Consider the following 25,133-nt stretch of genomic DNA (forward strand, 5'->3'; position numbering starts at 1 on the left):
ACAACCTACAATCATCAATCCAAAGCTAGGGGAATATAAACTATGATGGTTGAGAGCCGCAACACCCACTTGTATAGTCGCTTTTATTTATAAATTATTATTTGAAATATTTTTGGGAGTTAAACCAATTAAAGTATGAATGATTGAAAATTCAAACTGAAATTTAACAAATTAAAATATTTTTTAACGCATATAAGGTAAATGCACCGCAAGTAATAATCTCTAAAATAATTACAATGCAATCCGGTCACCAGCAGTATTTACACATTTACTATCCTTTGGGCAGACACACAAAGTCACTTTCCCTCAAATTCTTTGAAAAGTTGATGCCTGAAGAACAAGTAAGAGCAATCGTTAGTGACAAAAAAAACTTTATTAACTCAAAATAATTTACAAAACTGTAATTGATGGTGTGTGAATTTGAAATCCCCACACTTGAGATCATCGAATAACTAAATGGATCTGAAATCAATCAGTGACTCCATCCAAACACACTTATGTTATGCAAAAAAAGTACAGTAGAATTTAAAATCTTTACTGACCTATCATATTCCAGTTTCTGGGTTACAATCCCATTCAGCAAGAGCTCTGAATTATAGATGGAAGCTCCTGCAGATAGAAATGTGATGCCAACAAGATTGGCTCGTACAAGAAAATAAGTAGAGGAACAAAAGTGTACCTTTCTTGAGAAATGGGACACACATTGTATGATCTTCTTCGCTGGATATAAATAATAAATCATCGGGAATTGACTTGTCCCGTGTTAAGGTATTTTCTGTATCTTTGATTGCCTGACGAACGTATCGAAGAAGTTTCAAGAAGTCGCAAACTTTTCAGTCTAATATTGTTGAAATGCATATAGATATAGTGAGGGGCATTGGGAAAGTGTTGAATCATCAAACTTTTTGTGGGTTTTTCGTGATCCAACAAAATGTTATGGTTAAACCTTAGGGACACTGGGTCACAACCTCGGAAGGAAATAGAACAAATAGCAACAATCCGATGTGATATATACTTTAAACTTGCTTTTTGGGTGGAAACTGGAGGTTTTAGAAGTGAAGGCAAACAACGTATGTACATACCTCTCCATGAACTGCCTCGATCAAACAAATTATCATATCTGCATTAGGTTTTACATTCGGGGTAACGAAGACTCTACAGCCCTGTTGATCAATCAGAATGTAACTTTGAGTACTTATCTACAATTTGATGCAGATTCTGTTTCAATGTAAGGCCCCTATTACCTTCAAAAGTGGTTGTCGTCTGGCACGGTTGAGTGAAACAGGCATGCTGAAGCCAATTTCCTTTTCCTTTCTGTCATCTCTGAGGATGTAACGCATTTCATCGACAACATAACCAGCTTGTTCACAGTTTTCGAGCCATGAGTGTGTCACCACAGGTTTGCCACGAGCAATGGCTTCTAACATATTCCTTGTTCTCACAAAATTATTGGTCACGAAGTGTGTTGCTTCTGCACAGCATGTTGCAATGGAAATCCCTATTCGAGCAGCAATCTGTCATGAAGTTCAAAATAAATATGCTGTTTTAATTGACTATAATACAGTGGTGGAGCTAAGAGAAACTCGGTTCCATGGGAGAAGAGTACCTTCTGCTGCTGCTTGAGTACTTTGGTGTCCAAGTTCTGGCTGAACAAGATGCAAAAGTTGTCCTTGACTCTTCGTCTTCTTAAGTCTTTGGGTAGAAAATCAGGTAGAGAGTCAGTGTAACCTAATCTCGCGAGTTCTTTTGTTAGGGGAGAACTAGCAAGGAGGTCACATGGCTGCTTTATTTTATCACTATTACCTATACATCTTTGCGAGGTCTCAAAATTCCCGTCTAATAAAGCACCCAACTTTGTGACACCTGATGTAACAAGGAAGGGTGAAAGCCTTTCATCATCTAATTTACTAAATTCTTTCGATGATTCGACTGTATCAATAGGAATCTCTACTTGTCGGCCGGAACATTCATTATCATTAACTGATGGGGAACTCGAATCAACTGTCAGATTTATGTAATTTCCTGAATGCTTTCTTTCTGCTAAAAACTGACGTCGCCTGGTGTAGACTAGGAGCTTTGCCACCCTGTCATAGGATTTCTCATCCACCACGGGACATTTTTCTGCATTTTTCTCAACCACTGCATCACATGAAGATTTTTTAATCGATTTATTTGAACGTTGTAGCGCATGTGGATGGAATCTTCTCCCTTTTGGATGGATCCGCGATTTTAACTTTGAGAGTCTACCATCAGCTACTGCCATTTTGCAAACATCATCGTGAAATCCAATGATCCTTTTTCTTTTCGAAGGGGAATGAGATTTTATCACATCATCAGTCTCTAGCATTCTGCCATGTGGGTGGTGTCCATTAGACACCGATGAACAAAGATCCTTGGAACAACATATGTTTTTGTTCATATCAACAGTCGATGAAATCTTCACACATTTCGACCGCTTCTCTTTGTTGCTCCAACCTATGAAAGCCTCCTTGGAATTGACAAAATGTACTGGTTTGGTTTTCTTATTTACAGTGCTAGAAGGGTCTGTAAATCTACTGTCTAAATCTTGATGAGCAAAAGAAGTATTGAACATGGGAGAAGCTTCATTTACTAACGCTTCCATAGCTTCAGCAGCCATTTGAGTGTCAAGTCCAACATCCATTGTATCTGGCGGGAAACTTACATGTTCACCTTTTCCAGGAGTTTGCCTGAATGATCCAGCATCAAACTGTTTGTCTAACTCCTTGATAAAATCATATGCAACGCCAACTCCAGAATTTGATCCAACATTGTCACTTTCAGTAATGTAGGCTGAATTTGTATCTGATTTGTTGGAGCTTAAGATATTCCCTGCCAAAATTTCATTTGATGATACCTTCTTCATTTGGGAGTAAACATCATCGGATTCTTGATTGATGGATAAATTTCTAGAGTTGTTTCCCTCAATTGCATATACCAATTTGTTTGTGCTTCTAAGGGAAGTGCTCTCACCCTGCATAAATGGCTTTTCAGGCAAGTCAAAAGTTGTTGATTTACTTGCCTGACATCCAAGGTTGACTCTTCTTGCCAAACTTTGAGACCCTTTTGACCTTAATGAAGGAGGTGATTTTATCCTTTCAGTCTTTCTAGTTTTAATGTCTGCAGAGGAGCCTAAGTCATTAACCACAAGGTAGTGATCTACAAATTCTAGGGCTTTACCTTGTGATTCTGCAGATTCCGGAGATTCAATGTAACTAAGCTTTGCATGCTCCCACCCATAATTTACAACCCTTTCAATTGCTTTAGGATTGTCCAGCAACAATCCTTTCTCATCGATTGACTTTTCAGTTGAATGTTCTCTCGCCATGTTTGGATTCACTTGAGCGAAATGTGTCCCTGCCACATTAGAGGAACTTGCTTTTAGATCTTTTGCTCTGGATATGACAGAGTCGATAACAAGATGATCTTGAATTCCAGTGTTATTATCCAGAGTTATCAAAAAATAACTTTCATTGACACACCCACACTTCTGGTTGAATGGCAATGGATATTTGTAATAACCTTGTCGACCATCCCCCTGAAATGACCTAGGATAGCAAACATTATTGAGCTATATTGAATCCATGATGTGTCATCGTAGCATGAATGCCTAAAAAACATATTTCCTCCATTACTTTGTGGAATGAATGATAGCTGCTATGCACTGAAGTACGACAAGTAATTGAGCGACTAATTTTTGGTGCATCATTGTAAGGATCAAACATAGTAGACACTTAACATACAAAATTTAAATACTTCAAAGTTTTTTACAAATACAATCAAGCAGTCCAAATTTTTGGACAACCTGTGACATACTCAATCTTAACAGCAACAACAATAGCATTGTTCCATATTGAACTACCAACTTTTTAGCTCAAGAGCAAGTACAAAACTAAGGAAGTAGATGGAACAAACAATATATATTTACATCTATCTAGCATCTGCAAAGAAAGGAAAAGATGTTGAAATTTCACATTGAGAAGTTCAAATCACTTTCCAAATCTTATACAGGGATCAACAAAACACAGGCAAATAAATTATCTAATCACCCTTTACAAAATAATTCGGGCAACTCAAGAAAATTCTTTACCATCAGGAACATTCTGCTTTTTTGCCAAGCCTGTGGCATCCCTGCTTGAAGATCTCCGAATCACACAGCCACCGTCTCCATTCAACATAATTATGTCCTCATTTTGCTCCCCTCTTTCATCATCACTATCCAGCACAACATCTTTCTCACCATAATCTTCCATCAAATCTCCAGAATCTTGAACAGTTTCACATGTGTCCAGAACCTCGGTGTTTCCATCAAGATTCAGCAACCTGGATTCCGCACTGGGGTTTTTGAGTGCCACAGGGTCATCCAAGGGGAAAGTGCCAGTGTATTCATACTCTTCCTCCATTCTACCTTCAGTTAAATTTTCCTCTTATTCTGCTTTCAAATCAGAAACATTGTGGCAGAATTACCTTTCCATGAGCAAAGGGCCATCACACAAATGACAAAATCACTGTATCTCTTACATTATTGCGACATTTCGGAAATACTTCAGATTAATCTCTAATTAAAATAATCAAACAGAAATCGATAAATTAAATCAAAATACGGATAAATTTCATAATCATAATCCATATAAAGTCTAAACGTAAAGAGCGTAGTCACAGAACGTATCAAAATCACGATTCTCTGCAGTTCAAGGGTAAATACCCGAAGGAGTGATGATTACCAGGACAAGTTAACTCGTAAACATAATATTTTACCAGCGATAATAATAAAACGATCCAAACAAGTTCAACTACCTCAACAAATTAGGATTATTCAAGAACAATGGGTGCTCCCGCATAGGGTTTGATTGAGCTGCACATAAACAAGAAGCGCCATATAGAGTTAGTGAGAGATAAATGGTGGAAGAGGGAAGATGATTAGTACTTCGCAAGGTTTGGTGGGAAAGACGAGTAACGCAAAATTTTATTTTCTACATTATAAGAATTAACTTTTACCAATAAAATACAATGTATCCAAATTTTAATATTTGTTCTAGTTTACTCTTATTATTTTAATAAAAATAAAAGATTACGTATGCATGAAAAATTTTAAAATGTAGATTGTAACAGATGAATCGCTTGGACAAAAAAAATCTACTCATGTGTTGGTGGAATAATTACCCAGGTTAAGCATAGCATTTATAACATAACGTTTTAATTATATATGATTTAAAATATTTGAGTTATATTATTAACATCAATTATAATTTTCATTAAAATGACAAACATTCGACTACCATTGATATCATAAACAATGTCACGAGTTCGATTGTACAATTATTTCAAATAAGATTGTTAGGAGCTAAAGATATCAAAATGGGTTAGGCTCGTTGAGTTGGTCCGCTATGCTATATAAAATATGTGGATTTGAATGATAATTCTCTAACTCATCAAATGGCAGGCCGACCCGCCTAATGGTGGGTTACATGCCAACCTTCAACCCGCCAAATTACACATAAGTCTGTCGGGTTGGACCGTCTCGTCACTTAAAATAGATGTGTTGGGTTAGGTTGGTGATTTTTGGCCCGGCCCTCCTAATGGTGGGTGGAGACGAGTTGTGAGTCGGCTCGACCACTAGCCTGTTTTGACACTTCTATTGGGAATAATAATTATCTTTACTTATAGAGCAATCGAAACATGACATTTGAGCTGCGTTACAACTATAATTTTTGGTAAACCGACAATTATAACTTTTTGTATAACGACAATCACTCGATCGCACACTCAAAAATTGTGCACTAATCTTTGAGAGATTTGGTTAGCATTTTCCATAATAAGAGAGTTTTAAAACATATTGATATACAATAATTTAAATTTTTGGTATTTTTTTAGTCTTTATATTTGGTAAATATTTAAAAATTATTTCATAAAACATTTTAAAAAAGACATTTTAAAAAAGATGATAAATGGAAATAATAATTGACTGAGATTATACAGCAAAGTTTTCCTCTAAATAACAGAGTTAGTTTGATATATCCTAAACCCACAGTTGCTTTTCAACCCATAAACCTCTCAAGTAGTTCAATTTGTATGCTCACATGTCATCACTCAACGAAATTTAAGAAATTAGTAGTTCAATTTTAGAAATTATATTGAAGTTAATATATTTTTTTAGATTTTACTGGTGTTTATAATAATTTTTGGACGATGAATTATATAGTGATTTAATTTTGGATAAGATGAAATAGTCTTGTAAGCTACTGAATTTTATATATATATATATTTTTTCAACATATAATTAAATAAAATATTTTTTCCACAAATTGATAGACCTATTTATAGAATTTTTTGAAAATAATCTAAAAATAAATATATCATCAAATACATCATTACACATTAATTTTTAATATTTTATAGTTTTTATTTTCAATACTCAATCTCTTGTTATTCATCCGAGATCAGTGAAAGATGCAGAATTATGTACTATCAGGTTCGCCATGAAGTTTTGTTTGAATCTTGATCTTCACGATGTTAATATTTTCTCAAATTCGATACTTGCTGTTCAAGCCATTAGCAGCTCCTTAGTTGACCTTGGTCCGAGTGAAGTGCTCACCATCGACATTCTCAATATGCTGAAAACGGATGTTTTCTTGTCTATCAACCACATGCCGAGATCGGCCAACATGGCTGCTCATCGGTTAGCTCGTGAAGCTTCTAATATTTCTTCTTTTGTTGTTTGGTGTTCTGATGATATATCAGCTTGGTTACTTAGTATGGTAAATCAAATGATGAATTTGTTTTACTTAAAAAAAAAAATCAATCAGTACATATAATGTATCCTTTTGACATTTTAAAGTTGATAAGAAAAAGGTCGATTCGATTGATGATTATCCTATAGCAATTTACAAGTTGGAAGAACTATTCATTCCCACGCGAGAGTCCACCCCCCTTAGGGCTATTGGATGAATATCAATAATTTTATTTCCGGATAGGATATGTTATAAACTCTTCGTTTTGAAAATTAGAAATATTATTTTTCATAATAGAGCCATGTAAAGTAAAATAAAATAAAATAAAATAAAATAAGATTTCATGAATTTTAACTTAATTACATGATATATTTTTAGTAGAGTGTTCATTATTTCATTCATGTTTCATACATATTTTATTCTTGTAAATATAATTATTTAAGTTCAAAATAACAAAATCATTATGGTTGTTGTTCATGTATTTTTTTTTTTAATTTCTTAAATTAATTTCGTAGTTTTTTTTGTGGCTTATCGAGAGAATTGTAACGAACGATCGATTTGAAATTCCTATCATTTGATTTTAGAAGTCATATTTTATGTTGATATGATTTCGTGTCTGACACATCAGCACAATTTTTTGTCTGCAAATGTTAATTATTTTAATAATTTAATGAATGATAAAATAAATATTTTTGTACATATTTATTATTAACTAAAAACACATGTTTAGGGATGGCAACTTTTCCCACGGGTTTGGAGCCCCGCGGAGAAAACCCGAAATGAGGATGAGGATCCCCGATTTTTTCGAGTTCGGGTTCGGGTTCGGGTTCGGGTTCGGGTTCGGGGATTTTTTTAAATCCCCGATGTAATTCGAGGCGGGTATGAGATTACTATCCCCATCCTCGAAATCCCTGAACCTGTCCCGAAAATAATATCAATAATAGTATTATTAATATTAATAATATAATAATAATATTATTTTTAAAAATATTAATAATCTTCTAATTATTAATATTGATATTGATATTAATATTAATATTATCTCTAATAATAATATATAATAATAACTTTTGGTTTGAGAAAATCTCCGAATTCATCGTCGTCGTCATATTAATATTTTTGAAACGAGGATGAAGACGGGGATGTGAAGTTGATCCCCGAAGTTTCGGGTTTGGAGATTCCCCAAACCCGAAAAAACGGGGATCGGGGCGGGGATAAGGGCGGGGATGGAATTCGGGGATGAGGATGGTAATGGCAAACCCACCCCGGCCCCGGCCCCGGTCCATTGTCATCCCTACACATGTTTGTATAAATCAAATTTATTCATATATATATATATATATATATATATATATATATATATATATATATATGACGTCACAATTATTTAAAATGATAGCATTACGGTTAACTTTCAGTTGAATAACTTATCCAAGAGATCTAATTTACTGTTATATTTAATTCATACAAAGTAAGTAAATAAATAATTTAAACAAATGCAATTAAATAAATTATTTACGTGTAAACCACTTTATGTATAAATAAATATCTTACTTTCTTTCCATATTCAACACTTGGTCAGTTGGTCTTACATATGTTATTAGATAACATATCCAGTTTCCTTTCTTACCTTAATATAATGTCAAGTTTCAGGTATCACCATGTTTTGTTCCCAAAATTTCAAAATTCGACACTTTCCCTTAGAATAATTCTGCATGGATTACTGTAATAATCCCAAATCCACCGCAAATCTTTGTATAATAGTATAATAATAACAGCCTAAACTTTTTCTGATGTATTGGGAGACATACTTTTGTCAGTATTATCTTTTGCTGTCGCCTCCGCTGTAGACTCGCTGTCTTATTTAATCATATAAATGCGATTCCTCCACCTCCTTTCCACTAAGTTGACTCTAAAAATTTCAGAGCTTCGAGGCAGCAAACTCTCTGCTCTGAATCTCTCCAACAATTGAACAACATGTTGAGAACTGGGTTAAGGTTGGTTTTTGTTTTTCTGTGTTTTATTTTTGGTTCTGTGAAGTAGAAATTTAGCAGTGTCGATATATTTGAATAGAAATTCTTTTTTGATTAATGGGTTTTCAGGAGGAGCTTTGCTTCAGGAATTTTACGGGCTCCAAATTTTGGCAGGGAGTTTTCTGAGCTCACAGGAAGGTGAATATTTTTTTGTCGACTTCAATTTTTCTGATATTGTCTTTTCGTAAATTGGATCATTGTACGGGAATCTTTTTGCTTTGTGTTTTTCGTGGTTTGCTTGATTTCTGAAAGGGTTTTTACGATTTAGGTGAATGCGCATTTGATTTTCTGTCCCTTGCTTGTTAGTGGAAACAGTGTTTGCATGTACTTGTTTGATTTATTAAGAAAATGTTGGTTAATCTTTTGGCGAATTAAGATAACCAAAGATGGTTCAGACAGAATAATGGGGCAACATGGATTTAGTTGAAGGAACATTAATTTATGTAGTATTTTAGGTGTTGAAACTCATGTTTTTAAACAAGTTGAAAGCATTAAATATTGCTGATGCATAGGAAACTGGAAGGCAAAGTGGCTCTAATCACTGGTGGAGCCAGCGGCATAGGCAAAGAAACAGCTACTAAGTTTATTGCCAATGGTGCCAAAGTAGTGCTGGCCGACATCCAACAAGATCTCGGCCACCAGACGGCACGGGAACTCGGGTCAAACGCCAGCTTCGTCCAATGCGACGTCACCCAAGAATCTGATATCTCACAGGCAGTCGATTTCACCGTATCCCAGCACGGCCAACTTGATATAATGTACAACAATGCAGGCATAGCCTGCCATACTCCACCGAGCATAGCTGACCTCGACCTGTCGGCCTTCGACCGAGTTATGGCAGTCAATGTCAGGGGAGTCATTGCTGGGATCAAGCACGGGGCCCGAGTCATGATCCCGAGGAAAAGTGGAGCCATTTTGTGCACATCCAGTGTGACTGGGATTGTAGGTGGCGTAGCCCAGCATACGTACTCAATATCCAAGACTACGATAATTGGAATTGTGAAATCCGCCGCAGCAGAGCTATGCAAGCATGGGATTCGGATCAACTGCATATCGCCTATGGCTATTCCGACCCCCTTTGTGATCGAAGAACTCAAGAAATATTTTCCGGGGGTCGACTCTGAGAGGCTCGTGAAGATGGTGCACGATTTTGGCGTGCTGGAGGGAGCTGTTTGTGAGACTAGTGACATCGCTAATGCCGCATTTTTTCTTGCATCGGATGATGCAAAGTATGTTAATGGTCATAACCTGGTGGTGGATGGTGGTTTTACTTCAATTAAGAGTTTGAGTTTCCCAACACCAGATCAACTCAAATGAAACCATGAAGCTTATTTTGTAACTTTTAGTACATTTTCTTGAATGTTTGACTAATTTCAAAATGATCAAGATTCTGACATTCTTGAACATCTACAGGATCCAGATCCTTGTTTCAAATCATACTTTGAACCCTTTTGTTTGATCTTCAGAATTGCTCTAGTACAATCTTGCGCATGAACTCCTCTGGAGCTGGAAATCAGTGCTGAATTAGTAACCAAACAAATCTATTGTCATGTGTGAGACCTACTTAAGCCACAAAGAGCGAGCTAAATACCTAATCCATTGGTGAACAGCTTAAACTGACCAAGAGCTTGTCTGATAAACATCTCAACACCGCTCACAACCGTGGCTCCAACCTCGGCAGCTTCTTGTAGTAGCCGAGTATTTCGAGGTGTATAAACAGCATCAAATACCAACTCGTACGATTTCAAGGCCACCTAAAAGCAAAAGAATGGAACTTATAATCATGCTGGTGTATCACAATTCTATGCATTCTAAACTGGTAATTTTCTTTGTTATGGGCTGGAGTGGGATAGTTATTCATATTGTGACTAGCCATTGATATATTATAGATATAAAGATGTGATTCTTTGAGTTACATCATTACTTTCGATTTAGCAGTAGGCACTTGGTTTTACATTATGTGTAGAAGGGAGAAAGGATGTAAACCTTGGATACAGGAGTTTGATCTTTATCTGGCTCCATACCCACTGCAGAAGCATTTGCAAGAATCATCCCTTTTTCAGGTCGAAAATCATTTAAGCGTTCATACGGCATGGCTTCACCAGACACTGCCATTGCAAGGGCCTTGGCTCTCTCTTCAGTAAATATGAAAAAAAGTTGGGGGGATTAAAAATTTCTATTCACCATTTAAATGGGATACTATTCTAAATTTTTTTTACCGAAATTTCGGTTGAAGATGACAACTCGAGCCCCCCGGCTCCTGGCACCAAATGCTATAGCTCTACCAGCACCTCCTGCTCCGACCAAGACAAACAACTTTCCAGAGAGGGGTGAAACATACGATCCTTGTTCACTTTTAACACTATTTTCTGATTTTTCCAACAGAACGCACAAGGCTGCCTTAAAGTTTCTTTGCAAAAGCAAATAGAAAGAGCTAAAAGCATTACTCTTAAACATACCTCTATATGCATCTTCGATAGCAGTTATGCAGGCTTCACAATCTGTATTATAGCCAACAAGTTTTCCGTCTGCAGGACTCCTGACTATAGTGTTTACTGCACCTATGGACTGATTCAGAATGCGTCAGATGATTAGAATATGGTACTTTCTGAACAAACCAACGCGATTCAAAACTTTCAATACCAAAGCAAGTGGATGAACTTCGTCGCAACACCTCACAGCCGCTTCTTTGTGGGGTATTCCAACGCTACAGATTGAAAAAAGAAAATGCTCAGTTTCGCAGCGTATATACGCAAGGATGCATTGCAGCACAAAAAAATTACCTGAAACCCGCAAAGTCACTGCTGGAATAGACGCTAAAGAATTCTTGGAGATCATCGACTAAGAGTGGCACATAAATCCCATTATATCCTGTGTGTCGAAATGCTGGATTATGCAGAAGAGGCCCTTTGCTGTGACTTACAGGACTCGAAACCACACCGAAAATCTTTGTATCTACATTCATATACTCTAGCTTGTAAACTTGTTTAATGCTAGCTAGAGATGGCAATCCAGGCACATTTTTGTCTCCCAAAGATCCAAAGACCATAAATGCACCATATTTAGGTCCCAACAATTGGCTGATTAAACCACTTTCCCCCATAGTTCTTGCAATCAACGGCACCTAATGTATTTTTTAAGCTATAAAATATTAATAACTTGTAATAAAATCGAATCATTGTTCATAAAAACTTATTATCATAGAAAATTCATAAAATGATTCTACATTACCCATGTTTTTTAAAAACTTAAAGTAAAATAAATTTTAAAATAATAAGACTAGCTAGAAAATATTATTTAAATCTTTTCCACCTAATTCATAAAATTCTGACTACGCCACCGAAAATATTTATTATAAAGTCAGTATAAAAAATTACATTAAATTTTTCGCGATACCGAATAAAATAATTTCAAGAAAACAGAGTACCTGACAATGAGTTAGCAAGTGGAAGATTGGTGCTACATTTGCAATAGAGTCGAGTTCGATTATCAGTTTAACAACATCAGCTCCAATAGATTGCATGTCAATTATAGTATCACCAAGCTTTTCTCTGGTGCAGAAATCAGAGGTTACATAACTTGAAACAATAATCTGTGTGTTTGATTTCTTGCTCTTGAGTTCATTCATGAATTCTGGAGTGCACTCCTGAAATATTTAGATATTTCTCGAGTTAAAAATAGATATTAATCGATCGATAAATTGGTAGTTTATTATTTTATTGCGCTCTTGAAATATTCAGCCATTTCTCGAATTAAAAAAAAAAGATAGTAATTCATCGATGAATTAATATTTTATTATTTTTAGAATTAATATACTAAAGATATTCAAATATGCTTTTCAAAAATAAATTAAGGTACATAAAGAGGAAAAAATATTTTTTATAGTTGAATTTAATTTAATTCAATAGAAGTGGACCGAGGTTTCACATACTGCTCCTATTTTATGAAAATACGACATTTTCATAAAATTATTTGTATTTATTATTTTAGTGAATTAACATAGGATAATCAAATGGTTTTCAGAAATGGGCTTCTCCCGTCTGACCTTACGATCAATTTCGATGAATTCAACTCCCAATTCCATGGCCCATGTTATAATCTGTAACCCAGAGTTATCGAACTTTCTCCCAAATGGACCTGAAGGGGAATTGGGCCTAAGACAAAGCTCAAGCCCATATAAATATCACAAATTTATATACTAAAAATGAAATTGTATATAATTCAAAAAATAAAATAAAATATTTAAAAATGAAATGAAATCGTACACAACTTTGGTGTGACATATCTACCTCACTTCAACAAAAAATTTACATCCTTCAACCAAGAAAAACATAGGAAAATAGAAATCTTTAGGCAAAATAATATTTGTGACTTTGGAGATTTTGCAATTTTTTTTTTTGTTTTTATTTTTAAGTATCTAGTTATTGACTAAATCCCATCACTATTTTTGGAAAATCATTTTTATTATTATTTATGTTATATTATAATTTTATTACGAAAAGTTCTCAATTCAGAATACTTTCACAAGAATGAAAGTTGGAAAATTAATTCAAGCTTTAATACACAAGAAACTAAACACAGGAAAATTGCGAACCCGCATTAAAAAAATCTAAAGTGTTCTCTTTAGATAATTTATAATTTGTTTGATGCAAATTTTGTTTAGAAAAAAACAACTTTTTTCATTAGAATGAAAAATGCTACGAGAGTAAAAAAAAAAGAAAGGAAAACTAATTTATAATACGTATCAAAAAAACTCTTTACAACATATATGTTTCAAGAATTACATAAAATAATCGGATGTGAATATAGTACTTAAAAAAAACTATTTACAACATGCACGCAACGCATGCGCCTCGACGGAGCTATATGTTGCATATTATGGTACCTGGTGAGGGAGACAATAGAGGGTAAGATTCTGGATTGGAAGAGGCTTACGAAGGTCTGAAATATGGGAGAAATTAGATAAGGAAGCAATGCAAAGTTCCACCAAATCTGCTCCTTCTTTCATGGCTAACTCCATAGAATCCCTGATTTCTTCTACGCTCCCACATTCTAAGGACGCACAAACTAATAAATCACTTTTAAAACCCATTATTAAAGAAAGAAATTCTGAGTAGAATATTACTACATAATATATTTATCAGTGTGGAATAGCTGAGAGGTGCGTGCCAGTGTGTGTTTTGAATTTGGTGACAAGCATTAATTTAGCACTGGTTCAAAATATTAGATCATATACATATTAATTAAATAATTAATTATAATTTATATGTATCATGCAAAGGTATCTCCCGAATACTAAGATATCGCTGCTGTTTGGAGTAAGGAATACCTGCTGAATCATCGGTCTTCATAGTATATATATGAAGCTGCAGTGATCACAATCGTGGATGTCTGAAATTAGTTAGTGTGACATGTAGGGAAACTGGAATGTTAATCTGATATATTAGTTTCTCGGTATTTTTTTTTGTCTATTTTGTTACGTTATCTTTGTTATTTTTGTAATTTTAATATTTTTTCTATATAGCGCATCGTAATTTTAATATTTTTTTCTATATAGCGCTGATGTGGCAGCATGCGACCTTTATGTCCCGGCATGTGTGTGTCAAAAAAAAAAAAAAACTTTATAAAAATCATTTGCAAATATTTAAATCAACATTTTGAGTAGATAGTTTAGAATGGAAATTTCTTAAAAATAGTCGGTGAAATATTAATCAACCGATTGGCTTACAATCGTACCTACAATTACAATCTCCCAATTCAACTAAAATCAAGAACTCCGATTATAACATAATCGACAGATCCAAGATGCACTTCTAACAGTAAACGGACTTTAGTACTTAGTTTTAGAGATGAAATTATCCTAGTACAAACAACTACAATGTTCGAGTTCTTATAGTACAGTATTGATATCCTGGGCTATGTTTTGGGCATCCATGGCAGCTCCATACAATCCTTTTCGGGCCAGCCCAGAGCAATACAGCCCATTCAAACCTTTCCAGTGATTCGGGTAACTGCGCTTCGAAAGCCCATTATCGCCTAAAAGGTATTCATCTCCCTGCGCAAAAATAGTAAATATTTATCTGTTTTTTTTATAAAAAAAAATAAAATAAAGAGTACTAAACGGGTTTAATTTTATTTACCTTGAGCCACGTTTTCGTGGATCTTTTGAACCCTGTGGCTAATACTATTGCATCGAAAGCATATTCTTTCCCATCCTCAAATAGCACATTTGTGCCTCTAATTCTGTTTATTCCGGGTAATACCTATTCATGCACATCAAATACTTTCTAGCTTTAATTATACAAAATCAACAATTTAATACATCCCACTAACAAAATATGGATCTTTTATCCTCGGAAAAAACATACATAAATTTTATAAACATATGATAACAAAAAGTAAATAAAATAAGCTGGACGAACCCGAATCTGTCGGGACTTGATTTTTTGATATGTTCCAACATCGACAACCGGGTATCTTCCATACTTATCCTTCATAGCAAAAGGCCCTTCTTTTGGTCTCTCGATTCCATATTTACACAAATCTCCATACACAATTTTGCTCATCATAACCAAGAGAGAGTCAACCCAATACAATCTCAAGTACTTTAACAATACCAATCCCAAAGAAGTCATACTTCTTGATAACACGTGAATCTGCACTAGTAAACATGGATATTATTATATTATATGATTGTAATTGAGATATTTAAAGCGTGTGTTTAGAATAACGATGTATCTTCCATAATATTTTATTGGCTCATAAAAATAGGTACCGGGCTTCGGACAACAACGGAGGTATCGGCACCATAGTTAGCAAGATCCAAGGAAATCTCCATGCCGGAGTTCCCACTGCCGACAACCAGAACACTTTTATCCTTAAACTTCTCCCCAGTTTTATACTGCGTCGAATGCAAAATCTCACCACTAAAGCTCTGCAAACCCTCTATCTCAGGCCAGGAAGCGTCGCAGGATTCACCAGTGGCCACAACCAGAAACCTGGACCTGTACTCCTTCACTTCATCGGACCCCGTGCCAGAGTCCCTAGCCTTGACGTTCCATTTCCCTTCAACTTCATCGTATGCCGCCGCTTCCACCGACTGCCGGAAAATGGGGTGGATCCTGAAATGCGAAACGTAGTCGTTTAAGTACTGCACGAACTCCATTCTCGATAGATAAGTGGGGTAAGATGAAGGGATGGGCAGCAGGGGAAGCTCGCAGAATTGTTTGGCCAGGTGCAGGTGGACCCGGTCGTAGGTGTATTTCTTCCAGATTGACGCAACGCAGTCTTCTCTCTCTAGAAGTATGTATGGGATCGAGAGGTTGCTTAGACACGCCGCCGTTGCTAGGCCGGAAGGACCGCCGCCGACTATTATCACCACCGTTTCTTTAACCCTCTGCTCTGCCATGGAAGAAGCTGTGACGAGAGTCATATTTCTTCCTGATTATATACAAATATATTGTATATATAAGCTTATGAGTCAAATACGTTTTCGCATCATATCGATAGAATATATTACTCATTTTTTTTATTAATTATTATTCTTTTGGGTGGGTCTCATGTGAGACCGTCTCACGGATCTTAATTTGTGAGACGAATCAATCTTATCCATATTTACAATAAAAAATAATATTCTTAGCATAAAAAGTAATATATTTTCATAGATTATCCAAATAAGAGATCCGTCTCACATATATTATCCGTGAAACCGTCTCACACAAATATTTGTAATTTTTTTTGAATAGCTTGAGGAGTTACTAAATAGGTTGCATTAGTTTAATAAAAAAATCTCATATTTATAAACAATATATTTTATTTGAATAACTAATAAAAAATATATTATTTTTTTTTTACTATTTTGGAGATGCGCCAGTGCATTAATCAGCACAGCAAGTTGCATGGTACCGAACATGATAATTTAAGGATTTGTGAAAAATGAAATATATTAATAAATAATATACGTGATATGATTTGTAAATTTCTAGAATTAAATTTATTTTAATAATAAATTTCTAATAACTGCCGATATCATTAATAATTAATAAAATGGTTGAAATCTATTAATCTAATTTTAAATTCAATTTTTGAAACATATTTCTAAAATTTTCGATATAAAACCAGTTATTCGGCAAAATGTTTTTCCAATAAATGTCTCAAAAACTTGCCACCATATTATTTCATTTCCAAGAATGTATGATCCCCCAACACATGTAATCTATTTTTATTACATCATTTCTTTAATTATTTATTCTCCATGCTGAAATCTCCACCGCACACTCGGCCCCGATCCTTCCTTTAATTAATTAAAACAAAAATTTAGCTCGATCGAAATAAATATAGCATATATTTTTCATTTTGTAATAATAACTTTTAATTGACATATGATCAAGTAAATGGATTCTATTTGTTTACCTGTCGGAACCCCCGTCCCCCACCTTGGAGGGACACACGTACACTTGTACTCTGCCTCCTGTCCCAGTTGTTTTATGATTTTTATTTATTTAAATAAAATAATGAGATGATCTTCAAAATATTATAGAAGAAATTACCAAATTAAAACATAATTTCTATAAAAATTCACGAAGTCTAAGTTTTATTTTAAAAAATAGAGTAGCCATTAAATAACTTGCGCCTTCATGGCATTTTTTAGATAGGATAAATATCTTTATTTTCGAGTTATATTAAATATAAATTATTATATAGGTAAACTAAGCTGGATCTATTGTTAGGTTCACAATTTAATGAAATATAATGTGATACACGTACCAGTTATTTTCTTAATTAATTAAAAAGTTATGGCCGAGATTAGGGCAATGTGTTTGCGCACAAGTAGCTATCAAATAATTAATTTGTAACAAATTTTGTATTATATAATATATGATAACATTTGTTCAAATATAATATTTAGGAAAAAAACTTGCGTGTCTACGGTCTCACGGATCGTATATTGTGAGACAGATCTCTTATTTGGGTCATCCATGAAAAAATACCACTTTTTATGCTAAGAATATTGATTTTTATTATGAATATCGATAAGGTTGACCTATCTCACAGATAAAAATTCGTGAGACCGTCTCATAAGATACATGCTCAATATTTAGACTTGATTAAAATCAAATGCAACAATTTTAAGTATATTTTAGTTAAAGATGTTTTTTTTCCCTGCATGAACTCTGATATAGTAATTATCAGATTGAAATATAATATTTTTTAAAAAAACTATTGGTGAATTAAAAAATTTAAAAATCCTTATCATTTCCATTTTTCTTATAATGCTTTAAAAGATAGCATTGATGTGATAAATTGTTAAATTTGTTTAGTTTTTTGAATATGCTAATTGATTTTTTTGAAAAGAAAAATGATATTATTAAGTCAAACGTATAACTTTGCGTAATTAACTTAGACAAAACAATATGTTATTTTTGACTGAAAATCTGGTGGAGTTGCTGTTATGGGGAAAAACTAATTATCTCAAGAGTTTTTTGAGATAAAAATTTCAAAGGTGAGTTTTTAGATTATTGGTATTATTATAGCAAATTAATATAATACCGATAGAATGATTAGATGATAAACGAACTATAATCATAGAGTAGGTCTTTTATGAGATGGTCTTACGAATATTTATCTTTGAGACGAGTCAATCCTACCGATATTCACAATAAAAAGTAATACGTTTAGCATAAAATTAATAATTTTTCATGGATGACCCAAATAAGATATCTGTCTCACAAAATACGAGCCGTGAGACCGTCTCACACAAGTTTTTGCCTATAAAAATCATGCGTATAAATTATTAAAAATAATATTTATGAAAGAATATTTGTAAAATGTGGAAAGAGTATGCATGACCAAGAGAACTTGCGCAACTTGCATTCGTGCCAATTTTTCAAAGATTAATCTTAACTTTAAGAAGCCTTAAAAAAGAAGGAAAAAAGTGAACTAAGTCATGTCAAAGTTTTGTTTGACACACCTGATCTTTTTAATTTACATAAACTATATCATTAAATTCGACACTTGCTTGGACGACATAAAATTTTGACAAATTGAATTAAGAATATTTAATTGTTATTTCTTTAATGGAAAAAGTGTAAATTTTTTTTATTGATTTTGATAAAAGAAGATTGCTTCTACTATTTGTAAAGAGAGTTCGAAATGTTTTTGTTCAAGCAATTTGAATTATATCGTTGATATAGTTTTGAGACGATTTCATGGATATATTCATAAGAACGGTCGATTCAGTCCGTCAATGTAATAAAAAATAATAATTTGAAGTAGAAAATAAAAATCCACATAAATCGATTCAGGTCGGAGATCTGTCTCATATAAAAATGACACGTAAAAGAATTTCACAAGAGTTTTTTTTTTTTTTTTTTTTTTTTTTCATCAGAGAAGATATAACATCTATCTTTGTTAGGAAAAAAAAAAGAAACATAACAATACAAATTTTTTATTATTTTAAAAAGTTGGGATAAGTTATAATTATCTTTAATTTAGATTATATGCAAAAACTTATGTGAGACGGTCTCACGAGCCGTATTTTGTGAGACGTATATTTTATTTATATCATCTATGAAAAATTATTACTTTTTATACTAAGAGTATTACTTTTTACTATGAATATCGGTAGTTGACTCGTCTCATAGATAAAAATTTGTGAGATCGTTTCACAAGAGATCTACTCTAAATTATATAAGAATTAAAAGAAAGAAGAAGTAAGATATCTTGAAAGCCGTGGACAAAATGCGAGTTCCGTATTCAAGCCAAACCTCGATTAAAGATTAGAGTTGACTTGAAATATGATTTAAAACTTTTATTCAAATAAAAAAGTATCTGACTTCTTTTTATTAGGTTTAGTTAGTTAAAATTATTTATGTGTTATTGTATTATAATATTACATATAATATCTAATATACGTAAGATTAAATATATCATGGGGGTAAAATAGGTATTTTAGTTAAGGGGCTAAATTGCTGTAAATTGTTGAAGGCTATATTGTTGCTATATTTTGAAGCTTAAGGGGCTAAATTGCCATAAATTGTTAAACAAAGACTATGATTTGATGGACTGATGGGTTATCTTATTTACTGGGTTAAAATGTAATGGGCCGATCCGACACATCAAAAACTGTGGACGCGGATACGTGGGCCCATTAAATAATTATAAAAGCTGTTCAGCGTAGGTGAAAGTAAAAAATGAATGCTACAGCCTACCACCTTGTTTGGTAGGGCCCATTAGCAACGACCCGGTTTACAATTATGATTTAGTTTATTTGATGAAAAAACAAATATGTATTATATTTTTATATTTGAATTTATAACAAACATAGGAATAATATTGTAACTCCAATCATGATTATCGATTTTTTTTTTTTTAAAAATGAATTCGATTGAAAAATCTACATATTTTTTTTTATTTTAAAAAAGTATTCAATTGAAAAATTCCTACACGCGGGTAATTGTGTTTGTTCAAAGTATATTTTGAAAAGGTTTTAGTAAATAAATAATTCATATATCATATTAGTATGATATATAAACAAACATAATTTTAGATAAATTCTAGACATATCATTTTCGTCATAAGAGGTAAAATAAGTTTCTTTATACATACATACATACATACATACATATATATATATATACACACACACATATATATTAAATATCTCATCAAAATTAACATTATTTACTTTATACGTATCAATTGGATCACTATCAAAGTTCATGCACAAATAAAAATTATATGCACCAAAAAAGTTTTTATTCTGAAAATATAATCTACAGTTTAGAGTTTAATCACTTTATGTACAGTTTGGTACATAAGATATGATAAGTAAGTGATATATAGTATAATGATAAATCAAAGACAAATATAATGATAAGATAATACGTTGAATGTTTGATATGATTTTAACAAGAGTGATTAAATTTATATATTGAATTGTGATGACGAAATTAACCCTATCACAAAAGCTTATATTTCATTGTTATCAAGATCTTGTAATTGCATACACACACACATATACATATGTGTATATATATATTTGTGTGTGTATATATATGTATCTATATATTTGTATATATGTATGTATTTAATAAACATTTAACATTAACTTAAATGCATTTAAATTGGGGATAGTTAAATCATTTGTAATGTATTATCATTACATTAAAATTATCACACCTCTTACAAAGGATGTTTAATCTTTCTCAAAATTTATTTATCATGGGCTTTTTAAAAAAGTACCAAACATGAGATAAAGGAGATTATTGATCAATCTCACCCTTATCCCATGTACCAAACAATGTCTCGATGTCCTAAATTTATCATATTGTTTAAATCAAGAGACCATGTTTACATTATTAAAGGAATGGTTAAAAACTAGCAAATACACATATATTTTCTTATAAAAATTTAAAATCATATATCTGAAATTTCTTGATTTCATATATTTTCATTGTAACGAATCTGGAAGAATTTTAGGACCAATCACATATTATATATTTGGACAAAAAATTATAACTTACCTAAAAAATTAGAAACAATGGTAGTTGCGCACTTTCTTTTGCAACAAACAACCATTTCTTCAAACGACTCAAATATTTTAGACTTTCACGTCTTAAAAAAAAAAATAGAGGCAGTGACATGGTTCAATTCCCTGAAAGCCCATGACAAACATTCTTGAATACACAATCGGAAGTCACAAAACTCCCCAACAAGATGAAGTTTAAGGTTAAAAAAGCAGTAAAATCGACCTGTAAATGTCATCGAGGTAGAACTAGAAAGTGTGCTGTGACTTCTGAGGCAACATAAAATCGAAACAGAAATGACACACGCTGACACACATAAACAGATGTTAAGATCAACATATAACAGAATTGAGCGACAAGAAACTTCAGCGTCTTTTAAGTAACAAGAAACAGCTTGTTTCATCATCATCAACCTCAAGTTGTTTTCATACCAGGATTTAGTAACAAAAGCTTTGTTCAGGGTATCATGGAATCATCCCACCAGCTTCCAAGATCTGTCGCTCCAGCTACATATATTAAAAGGCAATTACTTTACGATATTGTGGTTTTAGGATACGGGATTTGAAAATAAGTAGAGTAAAAAAAATGTTATTAGGTGACTTGTTTAGAAAAAATATATAGAAAGCAAGCCAATGGACAGGGCATTGAAAGGAAAGTGGGGCAGAGGAGAGCATCGACTAGTCATTCCTGGAAATACGCGATATATAAAATCTGACAAATAAACCACATTATTTAGGAAGTACGCAAGGGTGTGCTTCGATTGATGAAATTGATTCGGAGGAACCGATTCGACTTGAGGAATGATTTAATAGATAATTTCAAATAACACATATCTCGGGTGGATTTTACTATGGAAAATGCATGACTTGATATTGAGTAGATTCGAAATTCACTTGACTTTTATAAATCAAAGCAAGTTAAGGAAATTGAAAGTCAATGGTTATGAAATCCATCACCCATTCCATGCACAACCTAAAAGAACGCTAGCAAGGGGATATCAAATTTTATGATGTGATCATACAGAACCACAAGGATTCCAAATATTTACCCGAACCATAGTTTCCAGCTTGTTCTTCACAATATAGTACTCATGTTTCACTTGCTGCAAACACTTCAAGCACCTGCACAAAAAGTTACTCGGTCTTACTATGTGACACAAAGATTAATGCATCCTGAAAAAAAGATTGTATTATGCGAGTCAAACGCTGCATCGATGACAGGTAGACAAGGAAAATAAACTTCTGAACATAGTTACTAGAAATGCAAGCCTTACTTAGGCACATGCATTTCATCAAGCCTAGGTGCATGGTGAAGCATTAGCTTCCCTACAGTGAGACACCCCAACAATATTACCTGTACATTTAGGTTGTGATTAAAAAGTGAAGAGCTTTTTTTTTCGAGTAAAAAGTGCAGAGATTTTAAAGTGCACCAAGAGGGCAGAGCTTTAGAGACACTTAAATGAAAGGCCAAGTGTTGGCTTGTGTCCAGCCACAAGGGCTGAGCCTCAAGCTTATGGTTCTTGACACTTATGGTGTAGCTGGTAATGGAGGCTGGTACTTTTATGGGGTCCACAGGGCCGTGCAATGGAACGACAGGCATTATCTTATGTCTATAGCGTTGCTTCAAATAAGATATGATAACACAACATATCAGGATTGTTATGTATTGCAAGCAAAAAAATAAAATGCACATGATTGTTTACATAGGGATCTGGAGTATTTAACAGTTCGTACAAAAGTTACCGTGGAGCATATGATTCAGATCACTTTTCCAGTTGAGCTGGTCCATATTAGCAGTTACCACATTGTTTCAGAGAAACATTTTATTCCAATGAGAAGAAACAAGAGTCAGACCATAGTCTAATTTTCCACATTGAGTGTAGAAGGGTAATGTCTGATTTTCCTGATTTCGTTTGAGTACTGATAATGTGAACCGTTTGGCCATGAGTAAGGATAAGAATGGATCTAAAAAATTATCCCAAATGCAGAAAGAGGGCGTAGGCAAGGTAACAAGTCAATGACCACTTCATCGATTCAACACTATAATAGAACACTTCGAAAATCAACAATTTCACAACTCTTTCTTGGAATAACTTTCTGACTAATGCATGTAGATTACGAGAAAATGAAGAATGATCACAAAGATGAGCTTACCCATCCAGGTTCTTCTGCTCGCAGTAGTCTCTGAAGACAACACACATATTCTTCACTCTTTGCGCACCTATACTGTTATTTCGACCAAATATCACATAAAAAGATCAGAAAAGAACAAAACCCAGGAAAAAAACAATTTCTTGAATTGTTCAATCAATTGCCATTCAGGACTGCGACCAGATCTAGTTGCCATGCAAATTGACTGACTAAACCATACCACAAAACATCAAATATAGCAAAAGGATGTACCTGGAACTGCTACCCTTGAACTGATGAACATGGGCATCAATTTGCTTAAAATCCACGACATGCTGTTGACTACAAAGTCGAAGTCGAAATTAACAGAAAATCGAAAATTAAAACGTCAGTAAAATCAAAATTCCGGTGTCAAAAAATAATCATGATAAAAACGAAACTCACAGGGCAGTGGTCAAATTATTCATAAGCTTTTCAGAATCCTCAAAGTAAAGTGAAACCACTTCCACGACAAAATATGGGTTGCCCTCATCTTGCAGCTTCTGCAACTGTACAAACTGGTCATCCAAGAACCCCTTTTTCCCACAATAAAAAAATCAAGAAAATGCCAGATGAATGAATTAGAGGAGCCGCATTAAAAAAATCAGCAAAAATACCAAGAACCCAATAATTTCTCGGGGCAAAACAGTAAAAAAGATGAATCAAACCAGTGAAAATTCACCTCACGATAGAGGGAAGCAACAAAGTCAACATATTGTCTCCGCAACTGCCCCACATTCTCCATGGCTCCCCAGATTTTTTGCTCTTTCCCGTACCACTCGAGTCTCGACTCGACCGGACCCAATGAAAAGTCTCTATTTTGTCACTGAAAGGACAGCACTTTTCTTTCAACTGGCAGATCTCTCGATAAGAAATGCAGGCGTTTATGTTAGCATAACTATGGGCAGTTTAGAGGGCTGTATAAAAAACCTAAAAAATTAAATTGCCAAAATTAAGATTCTTGGATCTTGGATGAGATTATTTCAGAGATGTAATTAATTTTTGAATATTAATTTATAGATATTTTATATAATTAAGATTAATTTCATTCTAAATTCTTAAAAACTTTAAAATTTTAATTCTATTATATGTACGGACACATGCACCTTCATTTCCATAACATTGTATGTTTATTTATTTCAAAAATAGTCAAGCTTATTAAAAAAAATAAATATTTATTACAAAATTTATGCACAAAAATTGTTTTCCCCATAAACGATTGTTTATTTGGTTTTTGGCAACTTTATATTAAATTTCTACGACGTGCCCCCATTTGGGTCGCCATCGGACACTGAAATTTAGTTGTTTTATCTTCATATTTCCCACCTAAGAAAAAGAAAAGAATATGATTTATACAACGAGATGGGTTGAATAAATTTTCGTTTTTGGAATTTTTTAGAATGTTGAATCTGATATTGAAAATGAACTTTCCATTTTAATAAGATGATAATAAGTAAATGTCAAAAACAGTTTCCGTTTTCCATCAGGCATTAGGTTCAATAACGTGTTTTACATGATCACCACCCCTACTTATCGCATTCTTCCACCTAAAAAATTATTGTTTATGATTTCACTTTTAAAATTTACTAAAATACTTATAAAGTGTCAACTAGAGGTACAAATGAACCAACTCAATCACAAACTTTTTCGAGCCAA

General features: G+C 33.5%; 5 protein-coding genes across 9 annotated transcripts; 1 reads left to right on the top strand and 4 right to left on the bottom strand.

The window, feature by feature from the left end:
• Window positions 1-140: 140 nt before the first annotated feature.
• On the bottom strand, window positions 141-4,977 carry LOC140840144 (uncharacterized). 4 transcript variants are annotated; one of them, XM_073207290.1, is made up of 9 exons: window positions 4,816-4,975; window positions 4,109-4,450; window positions 3,199-3,375; window positions 1,607-3,138; window positions 1,245-1,514; window positions 1,083-1,163; window positions 680-791; window positions 543-609; window positions 141-330 (listed from the first exon to the last, which is right to left on the bottom strand). In XM_073207290.1, the coding sequence occupies exons 2-9, from the start codon at window positions 4,419-4,421 to the stop codon at window positions 297-299; spliced, it is 2,586 nt and encodes an 861-aa protein (XP_073063391.1). In that variant the 5' UTR covers window positions 4,422-4,450; window positions 4,816-4,975; the 3' UTR covers window positions 141-296. The 4 variants fall into 4 exon arrangements, with proteins under 4 accessions (XP_073063391.1, XP_073063390.1, XP_073063387.1 ...); XM_073207289.1 differs by having other exon boundaries at window positions 1,607-3,375; window positions 4,109-4,453; window positions 4,816-4,977; XM_073207286.1 differs by having other exon boundaries at window positions 1,607-3,375.
• A 3,579-nt stretch (window positions 4,978-8,556) lies between these two features.
• Window positions 8,557-10,298, top strand: LOC140840146 (short-chain dehydrogenase reductase 5). The gene is made up of 3 exons (XM_073207292.1): window positions 8,557-8,746; window positions 8,852-8,920; window positions 9,295-10,298. Exons 1-3 carry the CDS (start codon window positions 8,727-8,729, stop codon window positions 10,097-10,099), a joined length of 894 nt encoding a protein of 297 aa, XP_073063393.1. The 5' UTR covers window positions 8,557-8,726; the 3' UTR covers window positions 10,100-10,298.
• LOC140840145 (bifunctional 3-dehydroquinate dehydratase/shikimate dehydrogenase, chloroplastic-like) lies at window positions 10,109-12,432 on the bottom strand. The gene is made up of 8 exons (XM_073207291.1): window positions 12,210-12,432; window positions 11,566-11,906; window positions 11,426-11,489; window positions 11,242-11,350; window positions 11,002-11,151; window positions 10,769-10,917; window positions 10,374-10,536; window positions 10,109-10,288 (listed from the first exon to the last, which is right to left on the bottom strand). Exons 1-8 carry the CDS (start codon window positions 12,408-12,410, stop codon window positions 10,245-10,247), a joined length of 1,221 nt encoding a protein of 406 aa, XP_073063392.1. The 5' UTR covers window positions 12,411-12,432; the 3' UTR covers window positions 10,109-10,244.
• A 2,032-nt stretch (window positions 12,433-14,464) lies between these two features.
• Window positions 14,465-16,242, bottom strand: LOC140838064 (probable indole-3-pyruvate monooxygenase YUCCA10). Its single transcript, XM_073204153.1, has 4 exons — window positions 15,558-16,242; window positions 15,205-15,438; window positions 14,923-15,045; window positions 14,465-14,837 (listed from the first exon to the last, which is right to left on the bottom strand). The coding sequence occupies exons 1-4, from the start codon at window positions 16,212-16,214 to the stop codon at window positions 14,673-14,675; spliced, it is 1,179 nt and encodes a 392-aa protein (XP_073060254.1). The 5' UTR covers window positions 16,215-16,242; the 3' UTR covers window positions 14,465-14,672.
• A 5,183-nt stretch (window positions 16,243-21,425) lies between these two features.
• On the bottom strand, window positions 21,426-24,385 carry LOC140840147 (histidine-containing phosphotransfer protein 1-like). 2 transcript variants are annotated; one of them, XM_073207295.1, is made up of 6 exons: window positions 24,160-24,385; window positions 23,883-23,986; window positions 23,712-23,780; window positions 23,463-23,534; window positions 22,358-22,430; window positions 21,426-21,815 (listed from the first exon to the last, which is right to left on the bottom strand). In XM_073207295.1, exons 1-6 carry the CDS (start codon window positions 24,220-24,222, stop codon window positions 21,774-21,776), a joined length of 423 nt encoding a protein of 140 aa, XP_073063396.1. In that variant the 5' UTR covers window positions 24,223-24,385; the 3' UTR covers window positions 21,426-21,773. The 2 variants fall into 2 exon arrangements, with proteins under 2 accessions (XP_073063396.1, XP_073063395.1); XM_073207294.1 differs by having other exon boundaries at window positions 23,883-24,013; window positions 24,160-24,381.
• Window positions 24,386-25,133: the final 748 nt, after the last annotated feature.

Source organism: Primulina eburnea, chromosome 8, assembly GCF_022965805.1.
Source record: "Primulina eburnea isolate SZY01 chromosome 8, ASM2296580v1, whole genome shotgun sequence".
NCBI lineage: Eukaryota > Viridiplantae > Streptophyta > Magnoliopsida > Lamiales > Gesneriaceae > Primulina > Primulina eburnea.